At 29.7% G+C, this 19,633-nt stretch overlaps 1 protein-coding gene across 2 annotated transcripts; it reads left to right on the forward strand.

Annotated features, from left to right (window-relative positions):
- The first annotated feature begins 563 nt into the window (after positions 1–563).
- On the forward strand, positions 564–18,952 carry Usp8 (Ubiquitin specific protease 8). 2 transcript variants are annotated; one of them, XM_065499235.1, is made up of 8 exons: positions 564–1,015; positions 1,104–1,631; positions 1,701–1,863; positions 3,279–3,770; positions 3,837–4,304; positions 17,475–17,705; positions 17,792–18,249; positions 18,312–18,952. In XM_065499235.1, the coding sequence occupies exons 1-8, from the start codon at positions 921–923 to the stop codon at positions 18,658–18,660; spliced, it is 2,784 nt and encodes a 927-aa protein (XP_065355307.1). In that variant the 5' UTR covers positions 564–920; the 3' UTR covers positions 18,661–18,952. The 2 variants fall into 2 exon arrangements, with proteins under 2 accessions (XP_065355307.1, XP_065355308.1); XM_065499236.1 differs by lacking the exons at positions 564–1,015; positions 1,104–1,631; positions 1,701–1,863; positions 3,279–3,770; positions 3,837–4,304 and adding an exon at positions 7,160–7,333 and having other exon boundaries at positions 18,312–18,940.
- Positions 18,953–19,633: the final 681 nt, after the last annotated feature.

Below are 19,633 nucleotides of genomic sequence, written 5' to 3' on the forward strand. Positions count from 1 at the left end.
TATGCTGATTTTAAATAGGAATCTTCTAGAAAGCATGTCTGACAGAATTATTGAAGATTTGAATCCCGAAGATATCAGGGGTCTTCAGAAAATTGATTTCAACAGACAGACGGACATGGCTTAATCGACTCCGCTATCTGTAAGGATCCAGAATATATGTATATACTTTATAGGGTCGGAAAATTATATTGTGGAAATTACAAACGGAATGACAAACTAATATATACCCTTCTCACGATGGTGAAGGGTATAAAAATAGCTTGAACAATTTAAGACACCAGAATTTGTGGTGAATTTCTTTATATTCATCATGTTTCTTCTTCACCACAACAAACAAAATTCTACATTTGAAAATAACGGTACTTTGCTCAATAGGGTTTGTGAATTAGATAACTATTTAGCTTAATTATCACACACCTCTGGTAACTCTATATATATTACCCATTTTGGGGTATTTGTTTATAAAAAATGGTATGGCTACTCTATCTCTCATATAGAATGAAATCCATATGGCATCACTTATGTCATTTATTTCTCTTCATTGTAAAACGTCATTTGACGACTGATTGGAGAAGAAAAAATTTTATTTATGTTAAAAAATCTGCAAAAATAACAAAAATATTGGCTATTTTATATGTTTTATTTGGATGCGGTGTAATTAAACTATAAAATAACATGAAATGTTTAACAAAAAAGTTTTGTAATTTTTAATAATTAAAAAAAAACAAAATTGCTTAAGCAACTTTAGCAAATTAGTCATTGAAAGAAAAGCGGCTCCCTAAAGCAAAAAAGAGAACCAGCAGAATTTACAAAAACAGCAAAGCAACAATAATAACAATAAAAAAAGTGCAATTAGTAGACAAATCCATTAATTTAAACTATAATTTCATTATAAAAGTAATAATAAATAACAACGAAAAATGTCTATAAAGAAAGATCTATATTACTGCAAAAACATCGATGACCTGGAAAAGTGTTCCGAGATTCCTGATGTCAGACAACGTAAAATGCATTAGTAAGTAGTAGTACAGTTTTATAAAGATGCAGCAAGCCAACAACAAGTTTTCATTCTAATCTTTTTTTTAATTCTATTTCTAATTAAGTTTACTGGAGACAGCAAAAAAACTTAATGCTGAAGCTGAGAAATATTATCGCAAAGGTGACGAGGAGTTGGCCTATGTTTTCTACACAAAATATTTTAATCTACTCAACAGCATATACAAGAAACCCGACTATCAGGAAAATAAACCCTTGATAAGACAAATGTTGGGCGATAATCGCTCCAATAAAATGACTATGGATCGTTTGGAGGCCTTAACTATGTCACTAAACGAACGTTATGAATGTTTAAATGCCAAGCTTAAAGCAAAAACTGTAGCTAAATCAGCAACACCACCATCGTCTAATGAACAGTATGCAATGGTGTCAAATGATCGTTCTCGTTCAAATTCTCCTAAAATCTCAAATATAGACATTGCCTTTATGCGTTTAATGTCTTGTCAGCAATTATTTGAGTCAATGAAACTGCAAAATGTCTTAGTAATAGATTGTCGTTCAGCGGAAGATTATAAATCGTCACATTTACAGTATAATTTGACGCTAAACATACCAGAGGAAATAATTCAAGCTGGGTAATTTTTCCCCTTTAATATTTAAAGTAACGTACATGCTTTTTAAAGTAAATTATTTTAAATTTCTAGCATGTCGGCTGGTAAACTGCAAGATAAATTGGACAATGAATCCAAGAAATTGTGGTCAGCTAGAGCGGTTAAAAATGAGGTTGTGCTAATAGATTGGAATTGCTCTGAACCGAATCCATCGGAAGATAGACCAATTGCAATATTATTGGATATTTTACAAAATGTAAGTTGCAAATAATGCTTTTCTATGAAGAAATCATGCTGTCCATAACTTTTCTATATAGAAAACTTGTTTTTCTATAAAGAAAACTTGTTATCCACAACTTTTCTATAAAGAAAACTTGTTATCCACAACTTTTCTATACAGAAAACTTGTTATCCACAACTTTTCTATACAGAAAACTTGTTATCCACAACTTTTCTATATAGAAAACTTGTTATCCACAACTTTTCTATATAGAAAACTTGTTATCCACAACTTTTCTATATAGAAAACTTGTTATCCACAACTTTTCTATATAGAAAACTTGTTATCCACAACTTTTCTATATAGAAAACTTGTTATCCACAACTTTTCTATATAGAAAACTTGTTATCCACAACTTTTCTATATAGAAAACTTGTTATCCACAACTTTTCTATATAGAAAACTTGTTATCCACAACTTTTCTATATAGAAAACTTGTTATCCACAACTTTTCTATATAGAAAACTTGTTATCCACAACTTTTCTATATAGAAAACTTGTTATCCACAACTTTTCTATATAGAAAACTTGTTATCCACAACTTTTCTATATAGAAAACTTGTTATCCACAACTTTTCTATATAGAAAACTTGTTATCCACAACTTTTCTATATAGAAAACTTGTTATCCACAACTTTTCTATATAGAAAACTTGTTATCCACAACTTTTCTATATAGAAAACTTGTTATCCACAACTTTTCTATATAGAAAACTTGTTATCCACAACTTTTCTATATAGAAAACTTGTTATCCACAACTTTTCTATATAGAAAACTTGTAATCCACAACTTTTCTATATAGAAAACTTGTTATCCACAACTTTTCTATATAGAAAACTTGTTATCCACAACTTTTCTATATAGAAAACTTGTTATCCACAACTTTTCTATATAGAAAACTTGTTATCCACAACTTTTCTATATAGAAAACTTGTTATCCACAACTTTTCTATATAGAAAACTTGTTATCCACAACTTTTCTATATAGAAAACTTGTTATCCACAACTTTTCTATATAGAAAACTTGTTATCCAAAACTTTTCTATATAGAAAACTTGTTATCCACAACTTTTCTATATAGAAAACTTGTTATCCACAACTTTTCTATATAGAAAACTTGTTATCCACAACTTTTCTATATAGAAAACTTGTTATCCACAACTTTTCTATATAGAAAACTTGTTATCCACAACTTTTCTATATAGAAAACTTGTTATCCACAACTTTTCTATATAGAAAACTTGTTATCCACAACTTTTCTATATAGAAAACTTGTTATCCAAAACTTTTCTATATAGAAAACTTGTTATCCACAACTTTTCTATATAGAAATTTTGTTATCACATTTTGTTTGTAGTTTGGTTTGAAATTTAAACACTATTTTCTTACAGTGGGATCCTGACGTAACATATCGTTCATCCATTAAAATTCTCGAGGGTGGCTATGAGTATTTTCTCCTAATGTATCCCACCTGCTGTACGAATCCCATGGTGCAGGCACCATCTGTACCGCAAAATGATCTTAATCTCATAGACGATATAGAATATCCCTCAGTATTCGATATACAAATGAAAGATGAGATAATACTGAATATCAGTGATACAACAAATGCCGCAAAATCACCGCCACCCATGATAAGCAGACCGGTAATTGATAGAGCCAGCAAACAGGCGGCTATAAAAACCTATGATGATAAGCAGAAGGACATTGTTGAAATAGTTAAAGATCAGACGACTCTGTTGGAAAAGGCCAAGGAAAATGATGAGGAATTGCAGAAGGTGGCCAAACAGTTGGATAATATTTATGATAAAAAACAATTAACGGCCTCGGAACAACAATTGCTGTACAATATGATGCAGTTGGAAAGTGCAGCAGAAGATTTTGTAAGTATTTTTTTTTAAAGAAATAATTTGTTTACATAATTTATTACTCTTTTTATGTTTTTCTAGAAACTAGAAAACATGCGCTTACGCGAAGAACTAGAAGAATACAAACGGCGCGAGAAAGAGGAAAAAGTTAACATACCACCACAACTTAAGGTAGAGGTAGAAAAGACCACCAAAGAAATTGAAGCTAAGATTGAGGAACGCCAACGTTTAGATGAAAAATTGGAGCGAGAGAAACAACAACGTGCCTTACAATTGGCTATAGCTAGAGAAAATAAACGCCATTTAAATGCCAAACTTATTGAGGCAGAAAAACGTCATACCGAACTTGAGGTAGAGTTCGATAATAGCGATTATGAGTTGGAGGACAAGCCATTAGAGGAGCCTGAAAAGTTTATACCAAAACCTAACATACCACAATTTGATCGTTCTGTTAAGCCTCAACTGACCGCCCGCGTTTCACCGCCACAATCGCCTAATATCTATGCTTTACAAAGACAACGTGATTTTTCACCAGTTTCGGGAACAACGGTAAGTTACTGAGGAAAATATTTAGTCAACGCAAATTGCCTATATTTAAGCTTGGTTTTCATGAAATTTATATAGAAAACTTTTCTATATAGAAAACTTGTTATCCACAACTTTTCTATATAGAAAACATGTTATCCACAACTTTCCTATATAGAAAACTTGTTATCCACAACTTTTCTATATAGAAAACTTGTTATCCACAACTTTTCTATATAGAAAACTTGTTATCCACAACTTTTCTATATAGAAAACTTGTTATCCACAACTTTTCTATATAGAAAACTTGTTATCCACAACTTTTCTATATAGAAAACTTGTTATCCACAACTTTTCTATATAGAAAACTTGTTATCCACAACTTTTCTATATAGAAAACTTGTTATCCACAACTTTTCTATATAGAAAACTTGTTATCCACAACTTTTCTATATAGAAAACTTGTTATCCACAACTTTTCTATATAGAAAACTTGTTATCCACAACTTTTCTATATAGAAAACTTATTATCCACAACTTTTCTATATAGAAAACTTATTATCCACAACTTTTCTATATAGAAAACTTGTTATCCACAACTTTTCTATATAGAAAACTTGTTTTACACAACTTTTCTATATAGAAAACTTGTTATACACAACTTTTCTATATAGAAAACTTGTTATCCACAACTATTCTATATAGAAAACTTGTTATCCACAACTTTTCTATATAGAAAACTTGTTATCCACAACTTTTCTATATAGAAAACTTGTTATCCACAACTTTTCTATATAGAAAACTTGTTATCCACAACTTTTCTATATAGAAAACTTGTTATCCACAACTTTTCTATATAGAAAACTTGGTGTCCACAACGCTTTCTCCACTAATTATCTATTGAGGAAATTAAGTCTCTACTAGTTTTCAATTGAGAAAATTAAGCCTCCACTAGTTTTCTATAGAAGGAAATTAAGTTTCCACTAGTTTTCTATAGAGAAAATTAAGTCTCCACAAATTTTCTAAAAACAAATTATTTCAATAGTTTTCTATTAAGAAAATTAAGTTAAAAACTAGTTTTCTATAGAAAAAATTAAGTCTCCACTAATTTTCTATAGAGAAAATTAAATCTCCACTAATTTTCTAACGAGAAAATTTAAGTCTCCACTAATTATCTATAGAGAAATTTAAATATGGAGAAATAGAGAAATTTAAATCTCCAGATATTTTCTTCAGTCTCAACCAGAGCTTCGAATTAATTATTAAATTTAAGCTTAATTCAGAATTTCAGCAAATCATTCCATAAAGCCATTTCCAACATAACAAGTTATATGTCTTCATTCAAATGCTTTTATTTGAATGCTTAGAATTCATTCATTTTGGAATTAATTCACAAATTCTAATACAAACTGAATGAAACTATTTTTTCTTCAATCAGTTTTGTTTTACTTTTAATTGTCTACAAAATTAATTGAAAAGATTTTTTGTAAAAGAATTTGAAGTGAAAGAAATTTAATCATTCAATAATTTTGTTTAAGCTATTTTGTAATGCATTTGAATTATAGAGAAATTAAATGATTCAATATAGAATTAATTCTATAGAGAATTTGATGGACGAGAGTATGGTTTGTAGAGAGAGATGAAGAGAGTAGTTAAACGTAGCTTAAACTACAATTGTTTAACATTCTTTATTATAATGAAAACAATTAATCGTCAACTAATCAAACATTTTTTAAATTGAAATAAAAACTATACAATTTTGGAATACATTTGTTCCACAATTAGCATATATCCAGTAGCCGCTTTAGGGATTTTTTGTTAGAATTTGTCACCTAAAGACGTTATACAGAAGCGTTAGAGAGTCAGTGCCCTATCTATAAAACCATTAATACTAGAAACTCTATGGAAGCTCTTTGGAATCACTATTTAGTTCCACAGAACTGGTTCTAGACGTGCTTCCGGTATCAATAGTTGGAAGGATATTATTGAATACTTCAAAATATACTCGTTCTAAAACTAGTGATTTTCATTTCGATCCAGGTCAATTTTATTTAAATTGGATTTTTCCAATGCTTCACATTTAAGTACGCTTGTCACTCTTAATTTAAATGTAATGCATGCCTATGCTCATACTTATTTTTAGTATTTAAAATTATTTTTTAAAAATAGTTTAAATTTCACGTTTTTTTTCAAAGATTAATTTAAACCATACATCCATTCAACTACCTTTAAGTCTAACACACAGCAACAGTTAAGTGTCTCCCTCCTAACCAAAAAGAAAAGAAGACGTCATCATTTAACTAAAAAACAAAGAAAATTTAAACAAATTTTAAATCAATAATCGAAAAAATCTTTTCCCTTTTAAAAAGGTCACGTTTAAAAAGCAACCATTCTATACATTCAATCATACTCTTCTACGTTCATACAATTTGGTGGTCGAGTAAACAAAATTGCAATTTTTGTTTTGTTTAACAAATGGTTAGATGGATTATTTTTAACTTTGGTTTGCTTAAATAGGAAACAATTTAAAATTTATACTTTAAAGAAAACCATGACCACCAAAATCTTAAAAACAAAAAAAAAAAGCAAACAAACAAACAAATACATAAATAAATGTCTGTAGTCCAGAGCACATGTTTGTTAAAAAAGTTTATCATAGTTTTGGATTTCTTGTTTTATTTTGTTAACGATGAGTCTCTTTGGAAAATGTCTTTTACGCATGTTGGGAAAATGCGCCTTAATTTCTTTATTTTCTTGCTTGTTTTCATTTCCTTCTATCCATTCTTTATTTTGTTGTTTTTAGTTTTCGTTTATAGTATGTTTTTTGTTTTTGTGTTGTAGTTTTTCACAGCCAAACTAAGATTTTAGTTTTATACGGTGTTTTAACAAAGAATGTCGCTAAGTTTAACAAGTTTGCGGAATTTTCAATTACTAAAAAATCTTAAATTTTTTACAACTTCGTTTTGTCTCTTAAGATGATTATTGGCGGTGTTAAAATTCAATTACCAACCTCAACATATCGCTACACAGCCTCGTTACGTCCAATTAAAAAGGTGTGAGATAATTTTGCTTAAAACAAAGCAAAACATTAAAAATTGCATACTTTTAGGGGCAACTAAAAAATAAATGGGGAAATTAAAGTTGTATATTATAAAATGTAGCCTACTTTTAGGTGCTTAATTTGTAAGACCACATGAAAAATGTTTAAAATGTTTTTTTTTACAAATTTAAACATTTCATGGAACATTTTTCTTAAAGAAAAAAATCTATAAAAGAATTTGTGAAAAGCTCTTAAAAAACGTGTTTAATCTTTTCAAATGACCTACATTGTGCAATAAAACACATTTAGTTGCTCAAAAAAATCTATTTACTATACAAAATGCCTCTAATATAAACGCAATTTTGTATATAGTATCCTTAAATTAAGAGATTTGGATAAAGAAACATCTACATACTGACAATTATAAAATTTTTTCTATATATTGCAAGGTGTATTCAATTAATATGTCTTGTTGAAAAAACTTTTCAAGTACTTTAAACAATTTTGTTTTGAAATTGAACCAAAATTCATTATTCTGTATGCAAAAAGTCTTGATATTGAACATGTATTATAATTTTTTATTTGTTCATCTTATTCCATCTATAATTATGAAAATGTGATTAATTTTCTTTAACATTTTTTTCCAAAAAAATTTAAATTTGTTTTTTTATTTCTCCATAAATAGTGACATAAATAAGTATAATTAAAAGATTTCGACCGTATTTTCGATTTAGGCTAAAAATCGGGTTTCAGTCAGTAATCGGGAAAATATTGGTCGAATACCAATAATTTTATGAAGAGAAAGCATAAATAATAGAGTTTAAAGGATAAACAATACTATAACTTAAATCCAAGGACTTGTAAGGACATATTTTATTGTAAAATTACTAAGAAAACTAATTGATGTTTAAAAAAAAAAAACTGGAAAACTGTTCAAAATTTAGATGCAAGGCGAAATGGAATAGAAGTCCACCATGTAAAGCACAACTAAAAACTGAGATCTGAAACAAAGTTAATTAACTTATTTTGGAATTGGTTGGAATATTAGAAAAGTTTCGGTTTATTTTGAATTAAGTCGAATATTGATTTTTTGGTCGAATATTAAATTCGGCTATATATTTGGAATTCCAAATTAATAATTATTTTACAATTGGGTTGGAACATTAGAAAAGTTTTGGTTTATTTCGAATTAAGTCGAATATTGATTTTTTGGTCGAATATTAAATTCGGCTATATTCGGCTGTGCCGAATCTCATATACCCTTTACTAATGTTAGTTCTTCAAGTTTCTCCAACCCACATACACCTGTCTGTTCTTATTTATTTGCAAATAAAATATCTAAATTTGTACTGCATAATTTAGGGAGCTTTTTTATTACAGTTGACTGCACTCAAAAACTTTTTGAATTTTTTTTTAGAAACCATCTCCTGAAAATTTCGAATCGAATAAAAAAAAATCAGCCAAATCGCTCCAGCCGTTCTCACGTGATGTCATTACATACAAGGACCATTTCATTTTTATATACAGTGGTTAACAAAACAATGGAAACTTTTCCAAATATTTCATTAGTGGCCTAAAATCTGAAATAAGTTTTTAAAAAATTTTAACATTTTTGTAGTATTTTATTTGTATACTTTTATTAACTTAATTTAACAAAAAACAAAGGACATAATTAATTAAATTCTAAAAATGAGAAAACAAAATTAAAAGATTTCTTTATTACGGCATTGACAAAACAATTTAAACTTGGGTATTATTTTAACAAATCTGGTCTAAACTTTGCAATAACTCAATATTTTTTTGGGTATCCCTTATTTTTTATAACTGCTACACATCGACGATGCATTGAACCAATTAAAGAGTCAATGGTCTTCTTTGAAATATTTTGCCATTTCCTTATAACCGCCTCCGGTTAATCTTCCTTCCTGGTGTAATTTTGGGTCCTTATTTTACGATCTACAATTTCTTATAGATTTTCTATGGAATTGAGATCTGGCGATTGGGCAGGCCACTTCAAAACACGTACCTCGTTGGATTGTAACCACTCGGTTACAACCCTAGAGGTGTGTTTCGGGTCGTTGTCGTGTTGGAATCTCCAAACTAGGGGCATATTTTCCTCAACGTATGGATACATAACATCGTTTAATATGGTTCTGTATCCTCTATACCTGCCATGGTATCTTTTATAATACTTAGAAAAAGAAATTGTGAAAAATTACCAGAATTTAAAAATAAAATAACTGTAAACAGGATGCTTTTTACATCGTTCTTTTAAATATTATTTTCGTTTTACACTTCTTTCTTGCAGAAGTTTAAAAGTTTCCATTGTTTTGTCAGTAGCGAAATAGTGAATATTTTTAATTTTGTTCCCTTTTTTCAGAATATAATTATGTTGTTTGTTTTTCAGTTAATTTATATAATTAAAACTATACAAGTAAAATACTAAAAAAAAAATTATTATTTTAAAAAAATATTTTAAATTTTGGGCTACATATGGAATATTTGGAAAAGTTTCTATTGTTTTGTCAACCACTGTATATAGATTACAAATTTTAAATATTTTCAGGTAAACAAAATTAAAAAAAAAATATTTAAAAAAAAATTTTAGTCATACATTTTATTTTAGTAATAAATTAAAAAAATTTTTGAAAAATTTAAAAAATAAATTAAGTTTATTTGTGAAAAATCAGTGTTTTTATAATTTTTTTTTCGAAATTGTTTTTTAATTTTTTCCAAATTTTAAAAAATTAAAATTTAGTATGAAAAAAATTTATGACAAAATACAAATTTTAAATATTTTCAGGTAAACAAAATTTTAAAAAAATATATTTTTTTCAAAATTTAAATTTTTTTTAAATTAGTAGAAATAAAAAAAATTTTTTGTTATACATTTTTTTTTACTAATAAATTACAAAAAAAAATTTTAAAAAACAATTTTGAAAAAATTATACAAAAATTTTGAAAAATTTAAAAAAAAAAAATATTTTCGAAATTGTTTTTTTAATTTTTTTCCAAATTTTAAAAAATGTATGACAAAACATAAATTTTAAATATTATTAGGTAAACAAAATTTAAAAATTTTTTTTTTTCAAAATTTAGAAAAATTTTTTTTTTTTTAATTAGTAATAAAAAAATTTTTTTTTTGTTATACATTTTTTTTACTAATAAATTAAAAAACAATTTTGAAAAAATTATACAAAAAATTTTGAAAAATTAAAAAACAAAATATTTTATTTGTGAATAATCAGTGTTTTTAAAATTTTTTTTTATTTGTAAAAACTAGTATTTTTTAATAATAACCTGAGCTTATTTATGTTGAAAAATACGATTATTTTTAAAAACGCTTTAACTCCTTGTGCAATCGCAGGAAGATTATATTGTAAAAGTTAAAAAGGATAGAGAAATCCAGCATCTCTTCAAAACATCACGATCTATCTCTTCCCAGCAAAAAATTACACGACGACAGGGATAAATATGGAGAATAGGGCGGAAGAGGGTGCATTTCGTATCCTAATTCATGGATTTTTGCCATGGAAACTGCATATATGTGTACAAACTCATACCCAAGTGATAATTCAAAATTGAAACCACTATTCCTATGGCTACCACAATCTCTCGCACTTTCAATCTCCGATCGGCCAACATCATATCGATGATTTAATCAATCGTTTCGGGTATGAAGTTCTTAAGTGCTTGTACAGCCACAACGAAATACAGTAAACCACTTTTTTACCATTGAAATTGATGGTGCAGAGTTTCCATAATATTTATCAAGCTTAATATTTATTTGACGAACCTTAGCAGACGAAATTCTCTTTTTTCCAATTTCTCCTCAACTGACGAGATAGTCTGCTAACAATGGCTGACAAACACAAACTAAATGACGCAGCTTGTTCATATTTTGGCAGGAGTTAACTGACAGATGCCTCTTGGCCGGAGGGTTCCTTCAGTTGAGAGCCGGGAAATTAAAAAAGTCGCGGACTTATTGACACCACCCTCGTTTGTAGTATCATTCCTTACAGATTTATCTTTACGAATTTATTTACTATATTTGTAGCCTACTTTGAAACCATTTCTTCCTTTTTATAGCATTTTATGTCTATATTTTTCTCTCAACATTACTTTCATTTTATGTTGTCGATTTCAAAAAAAATCACCTTGGCTTTGGTTTGTTTTTTTTTCTTGTTCCTTTCTTTATCTTAAGCCATAAATATCTAATGCCATGGCGTCTGGCTTGTATGTATAAACATCCAAATGAATTTGTGTTCTTTTATTCATTTTTAGGTGTGTGCAAAGTAAATTAATTGTTTTTGATTTAATCGTTAAAGCAAATAGATTCTTTCTGTTTTTGGCAAACTCATTACAAAAGAAAATGTTGAGCAGTTAAAGAAGAAAATAAAGACATTTAAACCAATAGAGTGGGCAGTTTAACATTTATAGTTTTGGGAAAAATGATTATAAGATAAATTTTTGGTATAAAAACAGATTAAATGAGAGAGAATGAACTGGCATTGAAATATCCTCGGAAGACTGGTCAAAAGCCCCCAGAGGGTTTGTTTAATATTTCCCTTTTTGAAAAACCAACTTGCGATCGATCCATGCTGTGACAGTTTCCCATCTTTCTGGCAACATATGGATTCCGAGCCAAAAGAACTGCTCATCTTTTGAGGCCAAGATCGAATCAAACCAATATCGGATACTCTGTTCCAAAGTGAAGCGTATTCTAGAAAGAGCTGCTCGCTCTCTGGGATAAGCGATCGAAACAATTAGTAGTAGGACTGGGCTATAAAGCGGTTGAGGCAAAACTTCCCAACCACTTTTTTCTAAATAGTTTTTAACAGGTGGCCGAGCGTTGTCATGATGGAATATTACGATTTCATGTCTGGGCGTTTTTCGGCCAATGCTCGCTTCAAACGAATTAGATGCGTTTGGTACAGGTTCCCTGTGATCGTCTGGTCAAATTTCAGCAGCTCACCGAATACAGAGAATCCTGCTGCATGCAAATGTTTAGCAATTGCTGCTTGAGTGGCTTCACCTGAGATTTCATAGCGGCAAGGCCTTTAGTTTTGTTCTTTTGCAGGTATTATTCTTGCCAGTACGGGGTCATTTCTTTGCGCCACACACTAATCGTTACTGGAATCGGCACTCATCAGTCGAACATTAATGACGCTTTTCTTCGACCTTTATCCACTGTTTGTCCTCTTGGTTGCAAGGCCTTGAGAGCATGTCAATATGACCATGACCTCCTTTCCGTTTTCGCTTAATTGGAGCTTTGTAGTTACGCTGGATGCGACTTTACCGCAGTTATAACAATTGATTCAAGCCCTGCTATGCCTTCATAACTGCGCTCACCATATTTCTCCTCTTCTCGCATCTTTTCTGTGTAGAGATTATCTTGGCGGTTTCTTGTGTCAGTGAGACGGTTTCTGCAAACGATGGCTTCTTCGGTCAAGATCATGACGGATGGTTTTCGCCTCTATAAGACATGTGTACCAAACGTCCAATATCCATCGCGAAGTCCTGCAACGTCTCATTAGCTTTTTGCACTCTACCACGTAATTCCAGTCGGTATATTTCTTTCTTGTGCTCGCGACCATACTGACGTTGCAGAGCAGGCATTCCAGAACTTCTGCTGCTCTTCCCATCAAGGTCAAAATCAACTATGTAGCAACTTAATTGTTTTATACATTTCTCTTGGCGAACTTCCATCTTGGCATTGAAGTTAATAATCTTTCATTTCCAGATCGAGCAATTTATTATCAACATCGTAGGATTGTTTTTCTAGGCCGTTCTCTAAGTTGGGCACTTTTTTGTCAATGGAATCCACTATGTTTCTTGAAGTTACTCGTCTGTAGCTTTAGAACTTTCCTGAAATTTCGCTTTCATCTCAATCAACAGTTTCTCGTTGTTGGCTTTAGAAATTTTTTTGAACTTCTCTAGAATTTTCTTGAACTTCAACTAGAAGTTTTTCGTTATAACCACACAAATTTCTTGAAGTTTCTCGTTTGTAGCTTCAGAACTTTCCTGAAATTTCGCTTCCATTTCAATCAAAAGCTTCGCGTTGTTGACTTTAAAAATTTCTTGAACTTCTCTACAATTTTCTTAAACTTCAACTAGAAGTTTCTCGTTGGTTGTTTCCATTTTTTCCATCATAGCCACGAACATTGTGCTTAAATCCCTGCTGCTTCATTTATACTCATTGATTTCCTCTTTATACTCGAATTCGTAGGCTCTGATGTCAATATCAAGCCGCTTGAATTCATATATCAGCCTCTTTTGTAAAACCTGCTTTCGGCAAACTTCAACTTACACAATTCTCTCTTGAGTTGTTACACTTTAAGCTCTTCAAACTTTATGCTTATTAATTTCTTCTGACACCAATTGTTACGTTTTTACATTTTAAAAACGCTGGTTTATGTCCTTTAAATAAACCGGATTCTTTTGTTTGCAAATGAATGTAGATTAGTAGTTTAAAATTGTAACAACTCTTTATTTATTCAATTTATTCACTTAAATTACACTTTATAATGTACAAGAATTCAGTTGATGTTAACTATAAAACAGCCTATGATAGCATTGACTAACGACTGCAACAGCAGCCACTATTTATACGCAGCGCCATCTTCCTTCGAGTAGCTTCTGCAATGTTCTAAACGGACAAAACTAGAATATACGAATTCTAGAGCTTTTAACAGCTTCAATGTTAGTGTTGTTGATAAGTAGAAGCTTCTACTGATGGACATGTTTATAAACATGACGAATGTTGCAAGCAGCTGTTACAGAACGTTAAATTCAAATCGCTAATACAAATTCGCAACAATATTATTACTATAGAAGACGAGTCAATAGATAAAACTATAGACAAGAAAATATACTGGATAATAGATATTAAAGACCAAAATATAGACTAGACAGAATTATTGACGAGACTATAGACGAGATAAACTTAAGTTAAGCATGTGGTAAAGATCTTTAAAATCCCGCTACAAGTTTAAATTTCCCAAGTTATGGGCGAGACAGGAGAAATTAGACCATAATATAGACAAGATAAAATATTAGGCTAGATTATACCAAAAATAGACTAGATAATTAATAATTACTATAGACGAGAATATAGACAACAAGTAAGAGAGCTATATTCAGCTGTGCCGAATCTTATGTACTCTTCACCAAATTATACTTCAAAATAAAAATGTTAAACATTTTTTTACAGTTATTTTTAAAAAAAATTTTTTTTTTGAATTTTTTAAATTTTTTTTTTAAATTTAAAAATTTTTTTATTAATATTTAGCGAAAAAAACTTTTGGTGAAAAAAAATTCGGGTTAAAAAATATGTTTTCCGATTTTGTCCCATTGTAGGTCCAACTTACTATGGTCTTATATACGTCGTTGCAAAGGTCTTTGAAATATCTATCATTAGATATCCATATTGTCTATATTAATGACTTAGTAATCCAGATATAGGTCAAAAATAAGTCAGAAATCGAGGTTGTCCTGGTTTTATCCTTATATCTCACCCATTTGTGGACCGATTTTCTCGATTTGAAATAGCAACCGAGCCGGGAGAATTTAGGAGATATTGATGTATGAATCGTGTATGTAAGTTATTTGGGGGCTTCGGACAGTTGATTTCAACAGACTGACAGACGGACATGGGTTAATCAACTACGCTATCTATAAGGATCCAGAATATACAGTGGAAACTTAGGTGTTATTTTAACAAATATGGTCTAAATTTTGCAATAACTCAATATTTTGTTGGGTATCCCTTATATTTTAAAGAGTCAATGGTCTCTTTTGAAATATTTTGCCATTCTCTTATAACTGCCTCCGATAAATCTTCCTTCCTGGTGTAACTTTGGGTCCTTATTTTACGATCTACAATTTCCCATAGATTTTCTATGGGATTGAGATCTGGCGATTGGGCAGGCCACTTCGTACACGTACCTCGTTGGATTGTAACCACTCGGTTGCAACCCTAGAGGTGTGTTTCGGGTCGTTGTCGTGTTGGAATCTCCAAACTAAGGGCATATTTTCCTCAGCGTATGGATACATAACATCGTTTAATATGGTTATGTATCCTATACCTGTCATGGTTGGTATCTTTTATAATATGAATTGGGCCCATACCTTGCCCTGAAAACATCCCCATACCATAATCTTTTTCCCTTTGGTCGTCTTACAAATGTTCTCCCATCACTGCCTCTTAAATTGTATTTGGATTCGTCGGAAAAGAGGACAGTATTCCATTTCTGTATCGACCAGTTTAAATGATCCCTGGCAAATTGTAGACGAGCAGAACGGTTCTTTTTAGAAATGAGTGGTTTTTTCATAGGACGATAACAACCACGACCAGCCTCATTTGCCATGCGACTATCTGTCTGGGTACTTATTTCTAATTTTAGGCTATTAACAACCTCTCGAGGAGTTATTTTTGGGAATTTCTTGAACTCTCTCGCTATTAAATTATCTTGTTTAGGAGTAGTCTTACGAGGTCTTCCACCTAAATGTTGAGTTTTTACAGAACCGGTCTCACGAAATTTCTTTATAATTTTTGATACTGCTGATTTATTTATTGAATAGACCAGCTTTAAAATCGTTAATTATTTTATTTTTTAAGTCTTCACAAATCTTAACTTTAGCCATTTTCGTTAACTTTGAAAAAAAGCAATTATGCGAAAAACTTAGAAAAAGAAATTGTGAAAAATTACCAGAATTTAAAAATAAAATAAAATAACTGTAACAGGATGCTTTTTACACCGTTCTTTTAAATATTATTTTCGTTTTACACTTCTTTCTTGCAGAAGTTTATTAGTTTCCATTGTTTTGTCAGTAGCGAAATAGTGAATATTTTTAGTTTTGTTCCCTTTTTTCAGAATATAATTAATTATGTTGTTTGTTTTTCAGTTAATTTATATAAATAAAACTATACAAGTAAAATACTAAAAAAAAAAAATTTATTTTAAAAAAATATTCACCCCTATCGTGAAAAACATGTGAAATTTATGTTCCCATGAAATATCCATTTCCCTCGAAGGGAAAATTGCTATCGTGATATTCCCCTGAACTTTTCATTCACAATAGCTGATTTTGTTCGTAACAGCTGTTTTTTGTTTACAAAATTTCATCTAAAAATTTCCCAACATGGGGAATTTTTTCACGTGAACAAAGTTCATGAACGAAAAATGGGAAAAGGGAACACATTTCATGTGAAATATTAATTTGCGATAGGGGTGATTTTAAATTTTGGGCTACATATGGAATATTTGGAAAAGTTTCCATTGTTTTGTCAACCACTGTATATACTAGAGTGTGTTTTTGAAAAAAACCTGTTTCGATTATTGTCTTTTAAAACAACCGGTTAAGCGGTTTCGATATATTAAATTATATTAAATTTTTATTTAATGGAAATTTAGCATTTTTGAATTCTTTATGCAATTATTTTACATCTTTTACGAAATGTTGTCAAATGCTACAATTTTCTATAAAACAAATCAATATTTTTTAAAAATTATATCAAAGTTTTTTATAAATATGTTTGAATGAGCTTTAGAAAATATATTTCATTAAAACCGTTTAACCGGTTTGTCAAAAAACCAGACTACAGACCAGACTACAGAGGAGACTAGATTATAGACGAGACTATGGCCGACACTATTTGCTAGATAATGAAGGAGACTTTAGACCAGACTATAGACTAGATTATAGATGAGACAATTTATGGAAATATAGAATAGGCTATGAACGGATCTTTAGACGAGACTATATATGACACTAGAATATAAATTATCGACTAAATCTGTTGTTAAATTAAAATTTTAAAAGGATGTCATTCCGTCTACTTCTTTTAAAATTAATATTGACCCCCTATATATTTCAAACAAAGAATACTTAAAACTTAATATTTCTAATAAATTGAACTTGACATTTGTACATGTGTAGTATGAATGCATGTGTTTCTATTTAGACAATATTAATATTTAATCCGTCGTACGTTCCATACTCAAATTTAACGTTTATTACATTAAATATTTAGCAACAAAAAAAAAACAACAAAACACACCCTTCTTACTTTCACTAATTCAACAACAACAAAAAACAAACAAAAAAAGAAACAAAAAATTTCAAATTTATCTTTTGTTTATTTATTCAAGGGTCGCGGTTTAACGGGCTTAAAAAATCTAGGAAACACATGTTACATGAACAGCATAATACAGTGTCTTAGCAATACGCCCCAACTGGCCGAATACTGTATAACGGACAAATACAAAAACTACATTAGTCGCAACAATAAAACAAAAGGACAAATTGTCGAAGAAGTCGCCGCACTAATTAAAGTTCTATGGAATGGCAACTACAAATGTGTAGCCAGCAAGGATTTGCGTGTAAGTGAGACATTAACAGAAAACAATTAATTAATTTGTTTATAGTTTTACATATTTTAAATTTATAATTATTATTATGTTTGTAGTATGTTATTGGTCAATATCAGAAAATGTTTCGTGGCATCGAACAGCAGGATTCACATGAATTTCTTACTATTCTAATGGATTGGTTACATTCGGATTTACAGACGCTAACCCAACCTGAATACCTGCGTGAACCTATGACGGCCTCGGATAAGGCCTGGTTGGATTTTACCAAATCGAAAGAAAGTTTAATTTTGCATTTATTTTATGGCCAAATCAAGAGTATCGTTAAGTGCACCACCTGCGATAAGGAGTCGGCCACGTACGAGTGTTTCTCAAATCTCAGTTTAGAACTGCCCGAAAACAATAACGTATGTCACTTGTCACAATGTTTGGATATGTATTTTAGCGGTGAACGCATACACGGCTGGAATTGTCCCGGCTGCAAGCAGAAACGGGAGGCTATCAAAAAGCTGAATATATCGAAACTGCCGCCGGTGTTGGTGATACATTTGAAAAGGTGGGTGTTGTAACTGAGGGATATTTAGATCTCAATTCAAACTTGAATTCTTTATTTTCCAGATTTTATGCTGACACAGACTCCATAACACCCTCCTACAAAAAGAAACAAAACTATTTACGTTTTCCCCTAGAGAATCTCGACACCTCACCCTACATTACCATCTCCGAGTCCAGACGCAACACCACAAAATCCTATGAACTATATGCCGTCTCCAATCATTATGGTTCCATGGAAAGTGGTCATTATACAGCATTTTGTAAGAGTGGCACTTATGGCCGATGGTTTAAATATGACGATCAAGTAGTTACGCCATTGGACGCATCGAATGTAGTATCGAGTGCTGCTTATATATTATTTTATACACGTTTACAACCCTCGCAATATATATCGCAAACCTGTCGTCTCTAATGCAAACGTTTAACATTACTAATACGTTTTGGTTTGGGTTTCTTTTAATGTAAAACTACACTACTACATCTAGTCTATAATAGAAATTTGCCTTAAAAAAAAAGAATTATTCAAAATATAATTAATGAATTTTCTTTTATTTTATTTTTTAGATTATTTTATCTGTTGTTTATCTTAAAATATACATATATACAATACATACAAATTTATTTTTTAATTGTTGCTTGTTAATAGTTTTAAACAAATTTTTATTTTTTAATATTTACAATTTACATACCTAAAATATTTTATATATTTTCTTTAATAAATTTAAAGAAAATAATATAAAAAAGCAATTCCAATTTTAAGTTTTTAAAACTTTGATTTTTCTTTTTTTTTTTAAAAAAAATATTTTTTAGCTTGCTTTAACTTTGTATAAATATTTGTTTACCATTTATAACAAATCTCTTTAAATTATAATTCCAATAACTCAATTAAGACTTACTGTTTATAATTAATTAAAATTTAAAAAAACAAATTTAAAGAAAACATAAATTACTTATATAAATATATTTAAAATATATATTATTAAAAAAAAAAAACATTTAATGAATAACCATATATTTTATTTAATTCATATTATTATCTATTTTACTCTATATATACATTCTTATAATTTGTCATATTATAAATTATAAGTAAAGAAAACAAAAAGAATCATAAATAAAATGGAATATTGTTATTTTTTGAAAAAAAAAAAATCTAAAAGAAAATTTAATTTTACTTAAACATAACCCCCTGTCTATACCTGATCAATTTTTATCATGATACTCGTGAAAATGGTTGTCAAGATAAAAAATTATCAGGTATAGTCTCTATTTATTAGTATTATTATTTTGTTATGACAAAATTGTTAGTGCTTTTGCTCAGACAACTTTGTCTTGACAATAAATGTCATTAATTGTTACGATAAATATTTGTCAAGTATAGACAG

Source organism: Calliphora vicina, chromosome 1 (assembly GCF_958450345.1).
Source record: "Calliphora vicina chromosome 1, idCalVici1.1, whole genome shotgun sequence".
Classification (NCBI taxonomy): domain Eukaryota; kingdom Metazoa; phylum Arthropoda; class Insecta; order Diptera; family Calliphoridae; genus Calliphora; species Calliphora vicina.

What these genes read in the sequence shown, in the direction of transcription:
- Usp8 (XM_065499235.1), top strand. Translation starts at nt 921, where the DNA reads ATGTCTATAAAGAAAGATCTATATTACTGCAAAAACATCGATGACCTG. An exon ending in GAGGAAATAATTCAAGCTGG is followed by an intron (nt 1,632 to 1,700) that starts GTAATTTTTCCC and finishes TTAAATTTCTAG; the next exon opens with CATGTCGGCTGGTAAACTGC. An exon ending in TATTGGATATTTTACAAAAT is followed by an intron (nt 1,864 to 3,278) that starts GTAAGTTGCAAA and finishes ATTTTCTTACAG; the next exon opens with TGGGATCCTGACGTAACATA.